The sequence below is a fragment of the Danio aesculapii genome, chromosome 18, assembly GCF_903798145.1.
Source record: "Danio aesculapii chromosome 18, fDanAes4.1, whole genome shotgun sequence".
Classification (NCBI taxonomy): domain Eukaryota; kingdom Metazoa; phylum Chordata; class Actinopteri; order Cypriniformes; family Danionidae; genus Danio; species Danio aesculapii.
The window spans coordinates 42779735-42800634 of record NC_079452.1 but is presented as its reverse complement, the minus strand read 5'-3'; the positions used below and the strand labels follow the sequence as shown (position 1 = coordinate 42800634).

General features: G+C 35.8%; 1 protein-coding gene across 1 annotated transcript in view; it reads right to left on the bottom strand.

The window, feature by feature from the left end:
* itpr2 (inositol 1,4,5-trisphosphate receptor, type 2) overlaps positions 1–20900 on the bottom strand; it is a 176602-nt gene that overhangs the window by 10704 nt on the left and 144998 nt on the right. The window contains exons 53-55 of the mRNA XM_056478765.1: positions 18164–18294; positions 16234–16399; positions 12126–12286 (exon numbers count right to left, since the gene is read on the bottom strand). Coding sequence (XP_056334740.1) covers positions 12126–12286; positions 16234–16399; positions 18164–18294 — 458 coding nt within the window. The remainder of the gene's footprint in view (positions 1–12125; positions 12287–16233; positions 16400–18163; positions 18295–20900) is intronic.

Below are 20900 nucleotides of genomic sequence, written 5' to 3'. Positions count from 1 at the left end.
TTGCTTTAATAAATTCAAAAATGTAGTTTGCATATCATTATGCTAATTCGATAATTTTAAGTGCTTCAGTTATTTTGCTGCTCGATTCACATTAGCTGATTAGCCTTCTAAGGTTTGCAGTTATTTTCTGATAAACACACAGCTAAAAGTAGTTCCAGGCAGGCATTCATCACATAAGGGGCCATTCACATTTTGTATCACGATGCTTTCTCTACCATTTTCAATGTGTTTATGTGTTCTTGTGCTTGTGTCTTTCATTGCTTAACAACCATTAGCTGCGCTCTGCAAGGAACCGCCACTGACAAACCCTAACAGTAGCTCTGATACAAGTTTTACTTTTGGAGAAATTAAAAAATAGCTTCAGTGTTCTGCTATGTGCTTACCTGAGGTAATTAGACTATCTTTGATATGCATATAATCCATAAAAACTGAGAAGCTGATTGCTTGTTATTGTCACATGATCTGTGGTGCATTTCCAACATTGAAAAGCTGAGATGTATTCAACTTTCTGCGTTGTAGGTACCCTGGAAAAGGTGCATGCTTTCATCTCTATTTGCATGTGCTTGCCACGGAACACATACATGTATGACAAAAGATACTACACTCACTGGCCACTTTATTAGGTACACCTGTCCAACTGTTTGTTAACGCAAATTTCTAATCAGCCAATCACATGGTAGCAAATCAGTGCATTTAGGCATGGTCAAGACAATCTGCTGCAGTTCAAACTGAGCATCAGAATGAGGTGATTTAAGTAACTTTGATCGTGGCATGGTTGTTGGTGCCAGACAGGCTGGTCTGAGTATTTTCTCAGTAAGTGGCAGTTCTGTGGGTGCCAATGCCTTGTTGATGCCAGAGGTCAGAGGAGAATGGCCAGACTGGTTTGAGCTGATAGAAAGGCAACATTAACTAAAATGACCAATAGTTACAACTGAGGTATGAAGAAGAGCATCTCTGAACACGTCCAACAGATGGGCTACAGCAGCAGCAAAACGAGTGCCACTCCTGTCCGCTAAGAACAGGAAACTGAGGCTTCAATTTGCACAGACTCACCAAAATTGGACCATAGAAGATTGGAAAAATGTTGCCTGGTCTGATGAGTCTCGATTTCTGCTGCAACATTCGGATGGTATGGTCAGAATTGGGTGTCAACAACATGAAAGCATGGATTCATCCTGCCTTGTATCAGCGGTTCAATCTGGTAGTGGTGTAATGGTATTGGGGGTATTTTCATTTTCTTGGCACACTTTTGGCTCATTAGTACCAATTGAGTATCGTGTAAATGCCACAGCCTACCTGAGTATCATTGCTGACCAAATCCATCCCTTTATGACCACAGTGTACCCATTTTCTGATGGCTACTTCCAGCAGAATAATGCGTTATGTCATAAAGCGTGAATCATCTCAGACTGGTTGCTTAAACATGATAATGAGTTCACTGTACTCAAATGGCCTCCAGAGTCACCAGACCTCAATCCAATAGAGCACCTTTTGAGATGTGGTAGAACAGTGTGAGTGTGATGCTATCATGTCAATATGGACCAAAATCTCTGAGGAATATTTCCAGTACCTTGTTGAATCTAAGGATTAAGGCAGTTCTGTAGGCAAAAGGGGTCAGACCCAGTACTAGTAAGGTGTACCTAATAAAGTGGCCGGCGAGTGTATATGCAAATGGTTGCTAACAGGAACCTAGCTGATGGATTTCAGTAATTTAACAGCCTACATCAGTCCAAAATCAAAGCAAAAGGCTTTGAATAAGATGTGTAATAAACTAGTTCGCTATAGGAGAAGCATAATTTTCATAAGTCCTATGCTGATTGAATAACAGTATGACTGTTGATAGAGAATTAGCCTCGTCAAAACATCTGTGTACGCTCCACCCAAAATTTGTTTATAAAATATCATGTCTTGAAATGCAAAGTTTAGGTGTGTTTAGGTTTGCTAACTATAGCATCAGGAGAAAAATTATTTACTCCAGGCCATTGAATTAATAAAAAATAATGCAGAATATTCTAAGATTAATACTGTATTATGATAAAATAATTCAACAGCACTTTGTCAGATAGTTCATATGAATATGAGCCAGTGCTGATTATCCAGACAACTCAACCACCAGAATGCAAAGATAACTCTAGAAACCGGAAGTTGCTTTTTTCTTTTGTATTTTTGATAATAACAGTGAGTCATTATGTTTGTAAAGTGTGTATGCCCACACAGTAGCTCACGTACAAGATATCTTCCTCTGTGCGGTGTGTATGTGATTAGTGTGTGTGTGTATATGCAGTCTAGGGTGTGTGTGAGATAAGAAGGGTGTCTCATCACAGCAGTTATGTAAGGTGCTTTTCGCAGTCAGCCTGACAGGAGCTGCAAGGTGCACTCAAGAGTTCCAGGATATGTTTAGAGGTGGGAAAAAAAAAAACTGCCTTCCCTTACACAATCATAATCAAACAACACACGCTCACTCACTCACGAGGTGACACACCCGGGCACGAGCACATTCACACTCCAAAACACACCGCGCTTTTCTGCCATACAATAGGGATCGGGGCTTTCCAAGAAAAACACACTGGATAAACACACCACTGTTCTGAGAAACAGGCACATGAACAAGGTCAAGTGCACTTTCATATCAAAACCTGGACAGAAAGCCTTTATCTCGCTGGAAAAAAACAGCAATTTGTCTTTGCTTGAGGTTTCGATGGGATCTTGCATAGGAAAAAGGGAAAAATCGGGTTTAGGAGTAAATTGCTGTTAATTGGTTTCAGGGCACGGTGCTTTATGAAACATCAGAGAAAGCATTGAAGGAAGTGGGAAAACTAAGGTGAAGTGAGGACGGAAGAACAGAGGAGAGATTGTGACGGTCGCATCTCATGAAGCGGCCCTTTTTACTGTAAAGATACAACCTGAGGACAAAACATGAAAACAACATTGTTTTTATCTTTCTCATGAAACACAGACCACAGCTAGCGGAGTTTAGTCAGAGTCAACTGATCATAACTTATCAAAATTATCTGTGATTAATTAACGTTTAATGTTCAGTGATAAAAGGCAGCTAGCTTCATGAGAAATGCATGCAAGTCAATCATTAACATATACTGAATTTATTACAAAGTTTTTGCTAACATATTACAATAGTTGTAAACAGTTGTGGCATATACAGTTGCAATCAGAATTATGAACCCCCCTGAATTATTAGCCGGCCTGTTTATTTTTTCCCCAATTCCTGTTTAACGGAGGGAAGATATTTAACACATTTCTTAACATAATAGTTTTATTAACTTATTTCTAATAACTGATTTATTTTATCTTTGCCATGATGACAGTAAATAATATTAGACTAGATATTTTTCAAGACACTTCTATACAGCTTAAAGTGACATTTATTACACATTCATTAATTTGGGCTTGTCAGCTCAGCATCTTAAGCCTAGTCAAAAATTTAGAGGTAAAATTTGACTTTTTAACATTGACTAGATCCAGATTAGAGCGGTAATTAAATCTAGCTCTTTTTCAATTAGGACAATTAGCAAAAATAAAGCAATATACACCAAAACAACAGTTTGAGACAGTAATCCCTGCTTTTATGACCACTCGGTTAGATTACTGTACTGCATTGTTTGTGGGGAGTAGCAGGTCAGCTATTGCCCATTTGCAAATGGTGCCAAATGCTGCAGCATGCCACTTAACTGGTACCCAAAAATGTGATCACATTTGCCAGTTCATTTTAGAATACAGTTAAATATTGTTTTATTTGATTTATAAATCTCTAAATGGTCTGAGCTGATACACCCATTTAAGCCCACTCATTCTCTCAAGTCAGCTGATCCGCTTCTCCTGATTGTGCCAAAAACAAAGCGTAAGCTTAGAGGGGATCGTGCTTTCACTGTGGTAGGTCCTAGACTTTGGAATGATTTGCCACTGCCCATTAGACAGGCCTCTTACTTCTTCTCATTTAAATCAGCTCTTAAAACTCTTTTTTTTTTCCTTTGGCATTTGACACCCGATTTTAATAACTGGTTATTTTAATTATCTTTTTAGGTAGTTTATCTTGTATCTTTTATACTATAATGCTTTTGTATATTATATATGTTGTATATTTTCTGTCCAGCACTTTGGCTCACTTCTGTGTTTGTAAAGTGCTCTATAAACAAAGTTTGACTTGACTCGACTACTAAATTATATTACATAAAAATATGTGGCATAAAACTCTCCATTTGTTAACTTTCATATTAAATTGATTTCTAAGGTCATGTGACAGAGAAGATTGGAATAATACAGTCAACAAAACAGCTGTGGGCTCATGGTTAGGGAGTTGGTAATCGAAAGGTTGTAGGTTTAATTCCTGGTCCCGTCTATTTGGATGGGTTATAGTAGAGGACTAATTTTGAGTATGGGTATAACCATACTAGCCAATGCTCAAGCCGCCTTTCCACTGCACATGACTTTCAGACATGACTGTTGGAATAGGCCCCCTTATGGCTGATGCACAGAATTTTCAGTTTTGTCATGCACCATAGGAGAGAATCTGATTCTCGAGGTGTCCAAATTAAAGAAGTGCAAAAAGAGCCTTTATTCTCCGTGCGTCCACCATGGTTGAATGAATGAATGAATACTAGAAACTCATAGACCACTAAAAATTTTGGAGGGAATGTGGAGACAACATAAGAAAAATATTTTTTACTACTCATTAAAGAATAGAAATTTTTTTTTTTATATGGATTATAGATTTTCTGATTCAAAAAATAACGAAAAACTACTATTTCTCATCTTGCGCGCATGGACCTGCTTGTACAACACTGGAATACATCACATGCGGTCGGCCAGTCGCATAAGTCAGTGTTTCTCAACCATGTTCCCGGAGGACCACCAGCACTGCATGTTTTGGATGTCTCCTTTGTCTGTCACAACCATTCCAGGTCTTTCAGTCTCTGCTAATGAGCTGATGATCTGAATCAGGTATGTTTGGTTAAGGAGACATGTATAATGTGCAGAGCTGGTGGTCCTCCAGGAACATGGTTGAGAAACACTGGCATACGGTCTAGTCACAGGAGTTAAAATATTTCAACATATCGGCATGTCAAATCAGATCAGAATTTTCCGCATACGGAGATGATCGGAACTCCACGCAGCTCCCAGACTACTCTCCATTGGAAATGAATGACTTCCTGTCTGTCGCTGGTTGTTTGTCGTGTGCAGTGGAAAGGCGGCTTCACTTCAGTTTAAAACTCAACCCTGAGACCACTGTAATCAGTTATTTTAATTTGTTAGAATTTATTAATACATATTCTTTCAGCTTAGTCTCTATTTTAGAGGTTGTCACAGTGGAATAAACCAACTATTCTGGTATATATTAATTACACAGCGGATGCCCTTCGAGCAGCAACCCAGTACTGGGAAACACCAATACACACTCACATTCACACAAACTTATACAATACGGCCAATTCAGTTCATTCAATTCACTCATAAGGCATGTCTTTGGACTTTGGGGGAAACCAGAGCACCTGGAGAAAACCGGGGAAAACATGCATACTCCACACAAAAATGCCAACTGGCACAGCCGCGACTCGAACCAGCAACCTTCTTGTTGTGAGGTGACAGTGCTAACCACTGAGCCAACATGCTGCCCATTTGTTATATTTCATAATACTGATTTTTTGTACACAGTCTTGGTGAGCATAAGAAAATGTTCACCAAGTGGAAAAAACAAGGCATTGTCTCTTTTAAGCAAGTTTTTAAAGAGGGCACACTTTTTATTAAAAATTTTTTAAATGAACTTACAATTTAGACACCTGATAAATGATTTCCTTGCAAAGGTTCATATTTCATTGGAATTATCTAAATTAGAAAACATTCTTGAGATTCCTCCATGTTGAAGGGAAAGATATCTGAGATATAGAGTATGCAATCTTAAGAGACCAAGCTGATTCTTCTTAAATCTTAATTAAAAAGTATGACAAAAAGATCTTGGTTGTAATTTTGATGATGATCAGCGGGATGTTGTATACAAATGTATATCTTTTTCATTATCTAGTAACAAAATTATTGAACATTACAAATTTATACAAAGAACAAATTTGACCCCATTCTGCCTCAGCAGGATATATCCCGGTGCATCGCCTTTATGTAACTGATGTAAGAAACATAAGGGCACCAATAAGCATATTTTTTAAAAATGTAAAAAAGTAAATGAGTTTTGGGAGACTGTACATGAGTTTTCTGTGATGGTCATGGGAAAGAAATATCACAAGACTCTTTTAATATATCTTTTTGGGGTGGACTTAATTATGAGGTATCAGACCCTTTTTAACCAAAAGGGTAAGTTTGATTTCTTATGTATCTAGGAAATGTATTCTGTTAAAAACAGGAACTCCCTCCAACATTTGAATTATTTAAAAATATCATAATTGACACGCTACATTTGGAATATTTAACATATTGCTTAAAAGACAACACACATATTTTTAGAAACCTGAAATATTTTTCTGGACCCTTTGACCTGTGCCTACATAATACCCATTGTCATCACACTGGCCATTCATATGCTGTTATTTGATTTCTGTTGTAATCTAGTAACATAAGCTGGATTTGTTGATGTACATGTTTTTATATTTGCATACTCTGATGCTACTTAATGCTGAATATTATTTTGTCAACTGTGATATTTGTTATATTGTAAAATGATAAATAAATTAGTTGAAAAATAGTTTTCAAGACACTTGTATACAGCTTAAAGTGACATTTAAAGGCTTAACTAGGTTAATTAGGTTATTGTATAACGATGGTTTGTTCTATAGACCATCGAAAAAAAAAAATGCTTAAAGGGGCTAATAATTTTGACCTTGAAAATTAAAAACTGCATTTATTCCAGCAGAAATAAAGCAAATAAGACTTTCTCCAGAAAAAAAAATACTATCTGACATACTGTGAAAATTTCCTTTCTCTGTTAAAAATCATTTGGGAAATATTTAAAAAAGGAAAAAAATTAAAAGGGGGGCTAATAATTCTGACTTCATCTGTACATCACCAAATACGCCCGAAATCACAAACACGTTTCAGCACATTCGCACAGCTGTAGACTTGCTGCTTGAACTGTCATTAAAGCGCCATTAAAGTTCTTCTCTCCTTCTGATAGACAGAATAATGGCTGGATCACGTGTTCTCGTCTCACATCATCATAAAGCTGCTGTTTTGTAATGGAAAGGCGGTTTCAGAGCACTGCCATCAAACTGGCTCTGGAAATAGCAGCGTGATTGCAATAATCAGTTTGATTAGCACGGCTGGCCGCGACACACGCTCTCCCGCAGTCAGCGGTTCACACACACACAGAGAGAGACAACCTACACACATGTTTGTTATTGTGAATTGTGGGGACATTCCATAGGTTTCCATTGTTTTTATACTGTACAAACTGCATTTCGTATAGCCCTACCCAAATTCTACACCTAACACTACCCCTTATAATACCCCTTATACTTTCGGGGGGGTTAATAGAATGGGGACATCAGCAATAACCTCATAGTTCACTATCTCCTTGTAATAACTGTGTTATACCCATGTCATTAAATACATCTATGTGCTGATATGCCACACACACACACACACACATCTCGCATCCTATACACACACTCAAACAACCTACACACACACCAAGATGCCCAGCTGGGAGAAACGGATCCAACATTAAATGCATGAACTCTGAACTTGCATTGATCACAAGTCTGGAGGACGTTTTTTTTTCATTGCCATCGATGATGCATGACAACGGTGTTGCGAAGGAGAAGCCTGACTCACTGTGTGATAATGAGCGGCGTCGCAGGTGTGTGTGTGTGTGTGTGTGTGTGTGTGTGTGTGTGTGTGGGACAAGAGCGCACGTGTGAGGATAGGCTGAGCTAATAACAGGCCACTTGAGATGGGTTACATAACAATGCTGTGACTGCTGCAGTACCTGCTCACACACTCTCTATCCAGCAGTCTGAGTGATAATCACACACACATACACACACCTGCCTCAACGTAAACTTGCACTTCAAACTCAATGCTGCGTCCACTGGTAAGTATCTTGCGGTGTTTTCTCTTTTAAGCATAAGGGTGAGTTGTGTTTGCAGAGAGTTGCATTATCTGTTTTTTTCAGGTGACTGCAGACACACACACACACACACACACACCGTCAACATTTTAAAAGCCAGACTGTAGTCTTTTGCATTCAGTTGGCGTTTCCTGCCTCCTGCTATACTATAAAAGATGAAACTCCTTATGTAAGATGGTGAAACTAAATGAGTGTTAGTTATGCGTGGCTGGTGTCTCATCTCCCCCATCTCAGCTTTAATGAGGGCCCTTGTGTTTGTGGCAACACACAGTAATTAGTTAATATAGCACTAATAGGGCTTCATGGAATCGGATCAAGCAGAATCCTGCAGAAAGCACTGTAGATTTAAACTGAATTCAGAGTGGGCTTAGGTGGAGAACTGGCAGAAATAACGATTGAATTACAAATATAACATGTACACCTCCAACTACAAGAAATAAAGTCAGAATTTAGACAAAAGATTACATTCTGAGATATTTTATTTGAAATTGAAGATATTCTGCATCTAGCAATTCTGGCTTTTCTTGATCTTATTTCACAAATTCAAGTTATAAATTTGTCAGAGCCAGTACAAGACTCAAAATTCTCAAAATTAAAATAAGTAAAGTTATTTTTATACATGTATATACACTCACCAGCCACTTTATTGAGTTACACCTGTCCCACTGCTCGTTAACGCAAATTTCTAATCAGCCAATCACATGGCAGCAACTCAATGCATTTAGGCATGTAGACATGGTCAAGACGATCTGCTGCATCAGAATGGGGAAGAAGGGTGATTTAAGTGACTTTGAATGTGGCATGGCAGATGCCTTGTTGATACCAGAGGTCAGAGGAGAATGGCCAGACTGATTCAAGCTAACAGAACGCCAACAGTAACTTAAATAACCACTCGTTACAACCGAGGTATGCATAAGAGCATCTCTGAACACACAACATGTCCAATCTTGAGGCGGATGGGCTACAGCAGCAGAAGACTACACCGGGTGCCACTGCTGTCAGCTAAAAACACGAAACTGAGGCTACAGTTCGCAGAGGCTCACTAAAATTGGACAACAGAGGATTGAAAAAATGTTGCCTGGTCTGATGAGTCTCAAGTTTGCTGCAACATTCGGATGGTAAGGTCAGAATTTGGCATTAACAACATGAAAGCATGGATCCATCCTGCCTAATATCAATGATTCAGGTTGGTGGTTGTGGTGTAATAGTGTGGGGGATATTTTCTTAGCACACTTTGGATCCATTACTACCAATTGAGCATTGTGTCAATGCCACAGCCTACCTGAGTATTATTGCTGACCATGTCCAACCCTTTATGACCACAGTGTAGCCATCTTCTGATGGCTACTTCCAGCAGGATAACGTGCCATGTCATTAAGCGTATAAATGTCTTTATTATATAAATTGTGTGTATACAAGATAAAAACTATAGGCTAACAATTGTAAAAACGTCACAATTGTGAGAAAAAATAAATTATATTTGTGAAATAACAAAAACTGTAAAATAAAATCTTCCACCATGCATATGCAAAATTAAGTCACAATTCTCATAAAAAGCTCAGAACAAAAAAAGTAACCCCAGAAATTAGAGAAATAAAGTTAGAATGCTGAAACAGCCAATAAATGATCAACTATGAAAAATAATGTTGCAAATTTAAGATGAAAAAAAAAGTGTCAAAACTGCAGGACATATAATTCATAATTAGAAGACGTTACCCTGGAATTGTCAGTAATCCGGAATTTTCTTTTCCTCATCCTACAATACCGAGTGATCAACTCATAACTGCAGAGTTGCATCAGAATTGAGACTTTTTGGTTGCTCTCCAAAGTTTACATCTTTCAAAAGCTTCACTTTGCATTTAGTTGGTGTTTGCTGAATCCTGTATATTACAACAGCCGAAAATCCTTATGTAAGATGGAACAAATGCTGGTGAAACTAAACAAGCTTTCGTTATGCGTCACTGGTGTCTCATCTCCCTCATCTCGGTCTTAATGAGGGCCCTCATGTTGGTGGCAACACTCAGTAATTAGTTAAAGGTACCGTGAAGTGCTTTGAAATGTGCATTTTTTATTCGATGCTTGATGTAATCTCAACCGAAACATGAAGACAGGGTGGGACATAGATTAGGCCCCCTTTTTAAAAAAACAGCCAATAGCATTTAGTTTTCATCACTGCTCTGCCAGTGAGAATGGCTGAACTGAAATGAGAAGCATTTTGAAGCGGGTGAAACATGTCAGATGCTACAGAGCATTTGATTGGTCAGAAATTAGTTCAGAACCTGAAGCATGAGGTGATGTCAAAAAAATCTATGTAGGCGGATGTTGATATGTTCTAAATGTGAAATTTGGTCACTGTTTTGGAGCACACTAGCTTACAAGTGTCCTTATGAGTAACAAACTGATAGGAGACAGAGTGACGAAGCCAATTATGATATGGGGGCCATTAATATATAGTAAACCTCATTGACATTAAAGGGCACCTATGGTGAACTTTTAAAGCTGTTTGGACAGATATGTGTAGGTATAGTGTATAGACCGTTATATTGGAGTGATATAAACACACCTAATCCTTTTTTTTTTTTTTTTTTTTTTTTTTTTTTTTTTAATTTAACAACATAAAAATGGTGGACCAATTGGAGCACTTTTCAAACCGACCGGAGTGCGGTCTCCGCCCCCACCAATATTGATTGACAGCTGCGTATTAACATGTCTCCTTAGTAACGCATATAATCACATCAACAAGTCAGGACGTGTGCAAAGCCACCAGGAATAAAAGGTCTGTTCAGTTCGCTAGGATCATCAATCATCATCAGATGTGATCAAGAGTGAATTTTACAAGTTTGAAATGTTTTAAAACAGAGCACGTGTGTAATGAATTACAGCGATTCACTTCATCAGCACAGCCGCGTGTCAGAATAATTATAAGAGAAGACGCTTTAATCCCGGTTTGTGGACATTAATTCAGGTTTATTTTGTACATTAACATAACAGATATCCATACAGCAGTGGCGATTAACCTGTGTCCTGTCACATATGCGTGCAAAAACACTGCAAAGCTAAACGCGCGCGCTGTCTGTGTGTGTCTGCATGAACTTTGTAAGACATTGTGTGTGACTCATTGTTGCTCCACAACAAATGCATCAAATACTGATTGGTAAAGTTCTTACAGTAGTATTTCTCACAAACTTTATGTGAGATATGCTTCCTGAGGCAGCCGATGGCGGCGATTGGGGCACGATGACAGGCACGTGAGAACGGTGGGCGGGGAGGACTAGCCTTAAAGGCCCAGTACAAAAAAACAGCAACAAGCTTTTACCAGCTATAAAACAGAAACTTCAGACAGCTATAATAAATAATCTAATGTTTTTTTTTTTAGCTCAAACTTTAGACACATTCAGACTTATATTAAATCTGGAAAAAGGGGTAACCTAGGTGCCCTTTAAAAGAACAAGCTGAGTGACTGATGTTGTTGGTTTGCATTGAGTCACAGTTCTAACATTCATATTTAAACTCTATGTTTGCTAGTAATTTTATTTTCAAGATCTGAGGTAAACTATTCGCTGACGTTTTCAGTATGGCAATAAATGTCACTTCAAACGGTATTCAACACTGAATAAAGCACAGTTAGCACTTTGGGTTTAAGAAAATCCCATTACAAATGAAATATTATTATTAGTATTACTAAATAATCAGCTATTGTCATAGTAGTTGATGCTGTTGTTTAGCCATGACATCACAGAAATAGAAACCATTTCTAAAATATAAACTTTGTCCTACTACAGGTTTTCCTACTATGGATGCCAATGGGTTCATGTTTCCAACATTTTTCAAAATATTTTCTTTTGTGCCCAACAGAAGAAAGCACCTCAAAAAGGTTTGGAACCACTTGAGGGGATTAAATCATGAGTAAATCTAAATGTTTGTGTAAACTAACCCTTTAAAATGAAAAGATTTTATCTTTTGTTGCAGCATCGCATCACATGCAGTTAAGACAAGATGTAAGGCTAGTTACATGTACATTTTAATGGCCACTAACCTTGATCATCTGTGCCACGTAGCTCTCGGGCCCGGTGTATTCAGTGGGGTCCTTCACTTTCACCAAAACCAGGAAGTACAAATAGTGCCACATGTTGTGCTCCGACTTGATGTGCTCCTCAAACGATACAGTCTTGTTATCAAACTTGTCTCTCTCAAGTCCTGAAGATAATCAGAAATAAAAAAGAATGAATCTTCAAAGAAAGGGCTCATTCTGTCTATCAAAATCATTTATTGACGGTATACCACTGTTTACAGTCACTATAAAACATTCCCTCACATCTGTTCTTCTCCAACACAGACTTTACGTCCTCTTTAGTGAAGTAAATGTCACCATGATCATAGCTGAATCCATCAAATAGAAAAGGCCCGTCACAGAGCTCATCTACAAACTGGAAGGCAGTGAGAGTAACAGGATGTGACAGGGCATGACATCCGCTTAGAATCGCACCACCGGCCACTTACAAACCAATGCAGAGCAGATGCTGGAACGAGCGCTCTATTAATGCACTATATTCTAACTTTTTTTTTGCATAAATATTGACAAAGTAAGTTCCGCTTGAACGTGTTTGACCTCTGTCTGACCCTCATGAATAAGAATTTGTGGTACTGTAACTTTAAAGCAAGACTATATAGCTCATGTATTAAAATGAAAGCAATGAAACTAAATTGTTACTCCAAATAAAATATGTACTATATAATATAATAAATAAAACTTTAATTGTCATTACACATGTAACAAGGCAACAAAATGCAGTTTAGGACTAACCAGGAGTGCAATAGCAGCAAGTGCAGAATATAGGAATAAGTTATAAGGTGCAATTATAGAAAAACAGATGGATGTACTATGAGCATTATATAAAGGTTGTCTTAACTATGAACAGAGATTTACAATAGATATACAGTGCATCCGTGAAGTATTCATAGCGCTTCACTTTTTCCACATTTTTTCATGTTACAGCCTTATACCAAAATGGATTAAATTATTTTTTTTCCCTCAAAATTCTACACACAATACCCCATAATGACAATGTGAAAAAAGATTTTTTTGAAATTGTTGCAAATTTATACAAAAACCTGGAAAATCACATGTACATAAGTATTCACAGCCTTTGCTGTGAAGCTCTAAATTGAGCTCAGGTACATTTTGTTTCCACTGATCATTCTTGAGATGTTTCAGCAGCTTAATTGAAGTTCACCTTCTTTGGTAAATTCCATTGATTGGACATGATTTGAAAAGGCATACACCTGTCTATATAAGGTCCTGTTTAATGGAGGGAAGATGTTTTTCAACACATTTCTAAACAATATAGTTTTAATAACTCATTTCTGATAGCTGATTTATTTTATCTTTGCCATGATGACAGTAAATAATATTTTACTAGATATTTTTCAAGACAAGTTTATGCAGCTTAAAGTGACATTTAAAGGCTTAACTAGGTTAATCAGATTAACTAGGCAGGATAGGGTAATTAGGCAAGTTATTGTACAAAGATGGTTTGTTATGTAGACTATCAACAAAAAATATCTTAAAGGGGCTAATAATTTTGACCTTAAAATGTTTTTTAAAAAATTAAAAACTGCTTTTATTCTAGCCTAAATAAAACAAATAAGACTTTCTCCAGAAGAAAAAATATTATCAGACAAACTGTGAAAATGTCCTTGCTCTGTTAAACATCATTTGTGAAATATTTAAAAAATTAAAAAAAATCCAAAGGGGGGCTAATAATTCTGACTTCAACTGTATATGTAAAGGTTTGCTATTAATAATCAGAGGTATGCAGATAGATATGAATGAAGTGAATTGAATATGTACAATTTTAATTGTGCAAATATTGGATGCATGAGGGGGGGCAAAGGAGTCAGTGGGGGGGCAGAGTTCAAAAGGGAGACAGCTTTGAAAAAAAAGCTGTTCCTCAGTCTGCTGGGTTTTGTCTGTGAGAGGATATTTATTTTTTGAAATAAAATAACTGACTTTAGATATTTTCAAGGGTACAATTTATCATATTAAATATATTAGAGTTGTGGAAATCAAACCAGTAAAATAAAAAAAAATAAAAAATAAAAACCCACTAAAAGTCTTTTATTTCAGCTATTATCAAGAAACATTTATTTAGCTTAACTTATTCTAAAATTAAAAAAAAAATCAATAAAAAAGCTGTATATATAAACTAAAATGAAAAAGAAAAAACTGAAAACATAAAGTTTTACTGAACTATTATTTTAAACTTCTCCTATAACTATTAATACATTTATAATCATAACTGGTGCTGGTGGTAGTAAAATACAAATTAGTTCAAACCAAACTCTGATTATTTGTGTACTAATAACTCTATGTTATTATATTTGTATAATAACCATTTGTAAACTACAGTATATCTTACCAATTGTTACCACCAAATTCAAACCTGGCTTTCTGCAAATGTTCATAACCTCAATGGCAGTAAAACTGAAGTTCTCCTCATAGGAACTAACTCGAAGTTGCTCCAGGTCCTGTAATTTCACTCTATTTATTGATTGCTTCACTGTTTCTCCTTTGATTCAGGTTAGGAACTTGGGGGTCATCTTTGACAGCACCCTTTCATTCAAAACACACACTAATAGCATAACTCGATCTTATTACTTTCATCTTCATAATATTGCACGCCTCCATTCATTTCTCACCCCACCATACCTGCCAACACTCCAGTTCTTCCCCAGGAGTCTCTCATATTTCACACCCATCTCCTGGCACCCCCTCATTTTGTTATTTCTCCCAGAAAACTCCCAAAATTCATACACACCTCCCGCATTGACTATTGTAACTCTCTACCATATGGTTTACCACATGAATCTCTAAACAAGCTTCAGTTTATTCAGAATTATCCTGCTCATATCATAGCCCAGACTCAGTCCAAACAACATGCTCTGGCAATTATCCAACAGCTTCATTGGCTTCTCATCAAATTTTACATGGAATTGAAGATTCTTCTGACCACATATAAAACTCTCCAGAACCGGGCTCCAACGTCATCTCTCAGATCTCATTTATCCCTACAGCTCTCTAGAACCCTTCGTTCTTCTTCCATATGCCCACTGCTCTTTTAAACACTTTGTATCACTGAGCTGTTAGCTGTTCTGCTCCTCGTCTTTGGAATTCTCTCCCAGCTAAATTGCGGGACTTAAATTCGTTATCCCAATTAAAAGCTCAACTGAAAACCCACTTATTTAGATTAGCTTATCTTACATGATTATGGTTTTATTATCTGATTGTGTTATTTTATTGGTGTTATTTTGTAACTGCTGCTTTATTTATGGTTTATTTATTGTTTTTTAATTTATTGCTTATTTATGTACGGTGACCTTGAGTGGTTTGAAACGTGCCTCAGATAAAATGTATTATTATTATTATTATTATTAATTTATTACTACTTCAGAATTTATATGTATCTTTTCAGATTATTTGCTGTTTTACCTATTATTATATTGCTATTATATTATATTATTAAATTTGCAATTTTATACACATATACAGTTATTACTAGCCCCCCTTTGTTTTTAATTTTTTCAAATATTTTCCAAATGATGTTTAACAGAGCAAAGACTTTCCACAGTATTTATTTTAGCTAGAATAAAAGCAGCTTAAAAACTATTTAAGGTCAATATTATTAGCCCCCTTAACCAATATTTTTTTTTTCGATTGTCTACAGAACAAACCATTGCTATATAATGACTTGCCTAATTACCCTAACTTGTCTAATTAAGCCTAAACTGCACTTCAAGCTTAACACTAGTATCTTGAAAAATATCTAATATTTTATACTGTCTTTATGGCAAAGATAAAAGTAATCAGTTATTAGAAATTAGTCATTCAAACTATTAGGTTTTTAACATATGGGCTTATAATTCTGACTTCAACTGTGCATTATACATATATTCTAAATATTAGTACTATGCATACTTTTTTTGCATTACATATTCAGGATATTTATATTTATTATTTTATCATGCTCTGAAAAAAAAAACAGCTTAGCATTCTGCCAAATCTCTGCATTTATTCAAATTACTCAGTTAGAATTACTTATAGAATGATAGTTTCTAATAATATCCTCGCTTTAAGCCACACGTACCACAAATAAAGCAGGTGGTCTTGAGAATTTCCTCCTTTCTCTGTTTCTCACTCCTCAGGTCAGCGAAGGTATCAATGATCACACCAAAGATGAGGTTCAACACGATGATGATGACAATGAAGAAGAACAGCAGGTCATACACAACCCGCGCCGGGAACATGGGCTCCTGTAGACACACAGTCAGAGGAAAGTTTGACTTTGTCCAACTTTTTACATCCCATGATCCTTTGAGAATTATGGAAGCTTCAAATTGAAACATCGAGTGAAGTGTTTGAAAAACTGAGAAAAACGTAGTGTTTTTACAAACATTAAATGAAAATAATAACAGAATAATAATAGAAAACAATAAACAAAAGAAAATATTTTGTTAATTTTTGGGTGTAAAACTATTGAACGCCGTCATGGTGGCGCAATGGGTAGCATGATCGCCTCAGAGTAAGAAGGTCGCTGGCTCGAGTTTCAGCTGGGTCAGTTGGCATTTCTGTGTGGAGTTTGCATGTTTTTCCCGTGTTCATTTGGGTTTCCTTCGAGTGCTACATTTTCCTCCACAGTCCAAAAACGCTTTAGGTGAATTGATTCAGCTAAATTGGCCGTAGTGTATGTGTGTGAATGAGTGTGTATGGATGTTTCCCAGTGTTGGGTAGGAAGGGCATCCGCTGTGTAAAACATATGCTGGATAAATTGGCGGTTCATTCCGCTGTGGCGATCCCTGATTAATAAAGGGACTAAGCTGAAATGAATGAATAAATGAATGAAAACCCTTGAAATAAAATAAAGTCAAATAAGAGTTAAAAGAAGAGTTAACGATTAAAAAATAATAGTAAAAAAAGAAAACAAAAAAAATAGAAACAAAACAAAACAAAAAACTTTGGGCACGATGAGGTGCTAAAATATTTTCTTAATAAAATAATAACATTCCTAATAAAACATTAAAAAAAACCAATCAATGAAGTGTTTTTAAACCATTAAATCAAAATAAAATAAAATAAAATAAGAAGTGAACCATTAAATTAAAATAATTTAAACAATTAACAAAAACAAAACAAAACTTTGAGCACAATGAAGTGCTAAAATAGTTTCTTAATAAAATAATAACATTCCTAATAAAAAAATAAAGAAAAAAAAATCAATGAAGTGATCATTAAATTAATATAATAATAAAAATAACAAAACAAAACAAAACAATAAAATTAAATATTTTGCTAACAATGTTGGGTACAATTGTTTTTAAAATCACATAAACAAAATAGCTTCCTAATAAAACAATTCCTAATAATAAATTAAAATATAAACAATAAATAAATAACAAAAATATAAAATTAAAGCTTGAAAATACATTAAAACGTACAACAAAGGTGTATTATAAAAATATATATATAAAATAAAATAAAATATTTGTTATTTATTTTATCATTACCAATTTTGGGACCAATTAGGTGTTTTTTTTTTTAAAACAAATTAAATCAAAATTGGTTCTTGACAAAAAATAAATAAATAAAATATATAAATAAATAAAATATATAAATAAATAAAATATATAAATAAATAAAATATATATATATATATATATATATATATATATATATATATATATATATATATATATATATATATATATATATATTGTAGCTAAATTTAATTCGACAGCTTTTATCATCTAATTATTGAATGCAAGTTTTTAGTCATCTCTCAAAAATAGCCTCAAACACAGAGTCTTTGAAGTGGATGTGACTAATTTTGTGACTCTTGAAAGCCTATAGACAGATGTGCAGAGAGTGTATAAATGGATGCGGGCTCTATAAAAGCACGATGTACAGATGCCTGCAGATTCCACTGCTTTAAACATGGATTATTTTGGCAGGATTAGTGCTGCTGGAGAAGATTTGTTGGCGTATCTCATGTCGGAGTGTATTGATAATATGATGTTCACCTCTTTGGAAAGCTTGCGCAGAACATCAGCGATTCCTCCTCCGTTTCTCAGGCCGTGGTTCAGGACAGTAATGATGCACATCAGCAGGGTGTCACACACTCGCTCGCTGCCGTCTTCATCCTCCTCTTTCACTGGGATGAACACACACACACACACACACACACACACACACACACACACACACACACACACACACACACACACACACACACACACACACACACACACACACACACACATATATTTATAAATATATATGAAGTAATTCAGGGGGCTAATAATTCTGACTTCAACTGTATATCTATATATTTAAAACTAATATAACGATTTACATTTATATTATTGCTTTCAGATTTAGAAATATAAATAAATATATATCATTTTATTTACTAGTGGTCTCAGACTTTTTGGACCCCATTCAATAAAAACACATCGTGAAGGCTGAGACTTTTACAATGCATGAGTAGCAGTGACTAAGAAACGCACATGAGAAACACAGACAGAGAGAGAGATGGACGGCAGACAGGAAAAGGTCATAAGAAACAGGGTGAAAGTGTGTGAGAGAAAGAGAGAGAGAGCACGTGTTCACATACAGAAGAACAGGTGATCTTGAATCACTCAGCAGCACATGAGTCATCTCAACAACACACACACACACACATGGGTCAACTCTGCACCTTAACCTCTATAACAGACAAACAGCCACAGCCCTTCACAAACAAACACTCAGACACAGACGCATAAACACACACACACTGATCACACGACATGCCTCCGCTATCACAGATTACGCAAGATCAGAGCTGAATGGTGAGATGGAGGTCAAATCATGATAGAAACTGCATTTCTACACAGGAAATGTTGAACTATTCTTGAAATCTTTCACAATTCAATTCCAGTATTTCCTGCCTATCGTACTGTAAATAAAGCAGCACAGTATTTACATATTGGCATTAATGATCATGAAAAATGATGATTATTTAGATTTTTTTAAGTGTGTATTGCATATGTTTGTGCGAGTGGAAGCACTTCAAAGTTACAAAAATTATTCTGAGAAATGACCTCAGATCTAACTAATGATTACTTGCGAAACATCTATGTCACAATTTGACACACTGCTATGATTCTGCATAAAGTCATGTGCAATGAAAGCAGGCTCTAATTTGTTTAGAGAGAGCAGAGGTGCCCAAACATTTTCTTATGAAGGGCCAAAAACCAAACTTGATTGAGGGTTGTGAGTCGAAGGTAAATATAGCAAACTGTATTTCATTAAAGTTGCAATGGGTCATTTCTTAATTTATTTAAGAATTAAAAAAATAAATAGCAAAAATACTTTAATCATATGGCCTAATGCATTCTATCTTTTTACATCTTATTATGAATTTATTACAATAAAAACAAATAATTCATGTTAAAACATAATGTGAACATAATGAGTTCAATGCTGTATACACTAGTCAAGATGCCGATGTCTTGTGCATTGTCCTCTATCTGTCAAGTGACGGTATTTACATAAAAACCAAAAAATCAGATTCATTTACATTTAATTTCAGTTATCTTTTTTTGTAGTTTAACAATAAAACAAACAAAATGTTACGTTAAATCAGAAATGACAATATATATTAAGTGAATACCTATACAAATAATTACCTGTCATTCTCTCTCTCTTCTCAGATGGGACGGTGGGCCAAATTAAATGTTACGATGGGCCAACTTTGGCCCGCGGGCCCTAGTTGGGGCATCTCTGGTTTAAAGAGAGCTAAAAAAGATTTAGACTTTTTTTTTATTATTATTTTGGCATTTAACGGGGGCTCGTCCGGGATTATTTTTCAATTAAATCCCTGGATTTGTTATAATATGTGAATATAATACACATATTCATGCATAGGGGTATCGTGTTGAACAAAAGCAACATCATTTTAATTAACTGTTACCATTTACAACTGCTACAGAATCTCTGGAATCTTTAATATTTACATGATAACATTATTTTTGTAAGATTTAGATTACTTTTAAGATTTTAATTTAAGATTTTTTAAGATTTGTGTGTTTTTTCCAGGACAGCATTAAGACAGGAAGGAAGGTTGGAGAAAGACATAAAAAAACGGGATTGGGAAAGGTCTTTGAGGGACCCAAACTTGGGATGCCCAAAGCACAATGGCATTACATCGGAGTACTGCCCACAAGGCCATTGGCACAAACAATGCACAATTATGTTCCAATACATGCTTGAGGTGTTTAGCCAATCACAGTGAATTGGCTCAGCTGGCCAATCAGAGCAGCCTGGGTTTTCTGGAAGGCGGGGCTTTGTAGAACTAATATTCAGGATGGAAATTGAGGTGCTGTAATGTAAATGTAATGTAAAGCATATTTTGAACATTAATCTTTTCTATGGACACCCAATAAACAAAACAATGATTTTAAAAAAAAAACACCATTGACTTCAGATCTATATGGTGGCCCTACAACCAGTGTGTGAATTATTCATTGACGATTGGGGAGGTCAAATTTTCAGTAATGTTAGTTTGTGTAAAACATGCTTCAGTGAATCAAATGTATGTGTTTATTTAAATTACATCTAATTTATTAATTAAATGTATTTAAGTTTACAGTATTTTGTGGGATAGGCTATTTACTGTATTCTGACCAAGCGGCAACCTCCTGCTCTCCCTCATAAAGCAAACACGGAAGTAACTGAAACTGCAATTCATCACAATTCCGCTATTCCTGGCTCTAA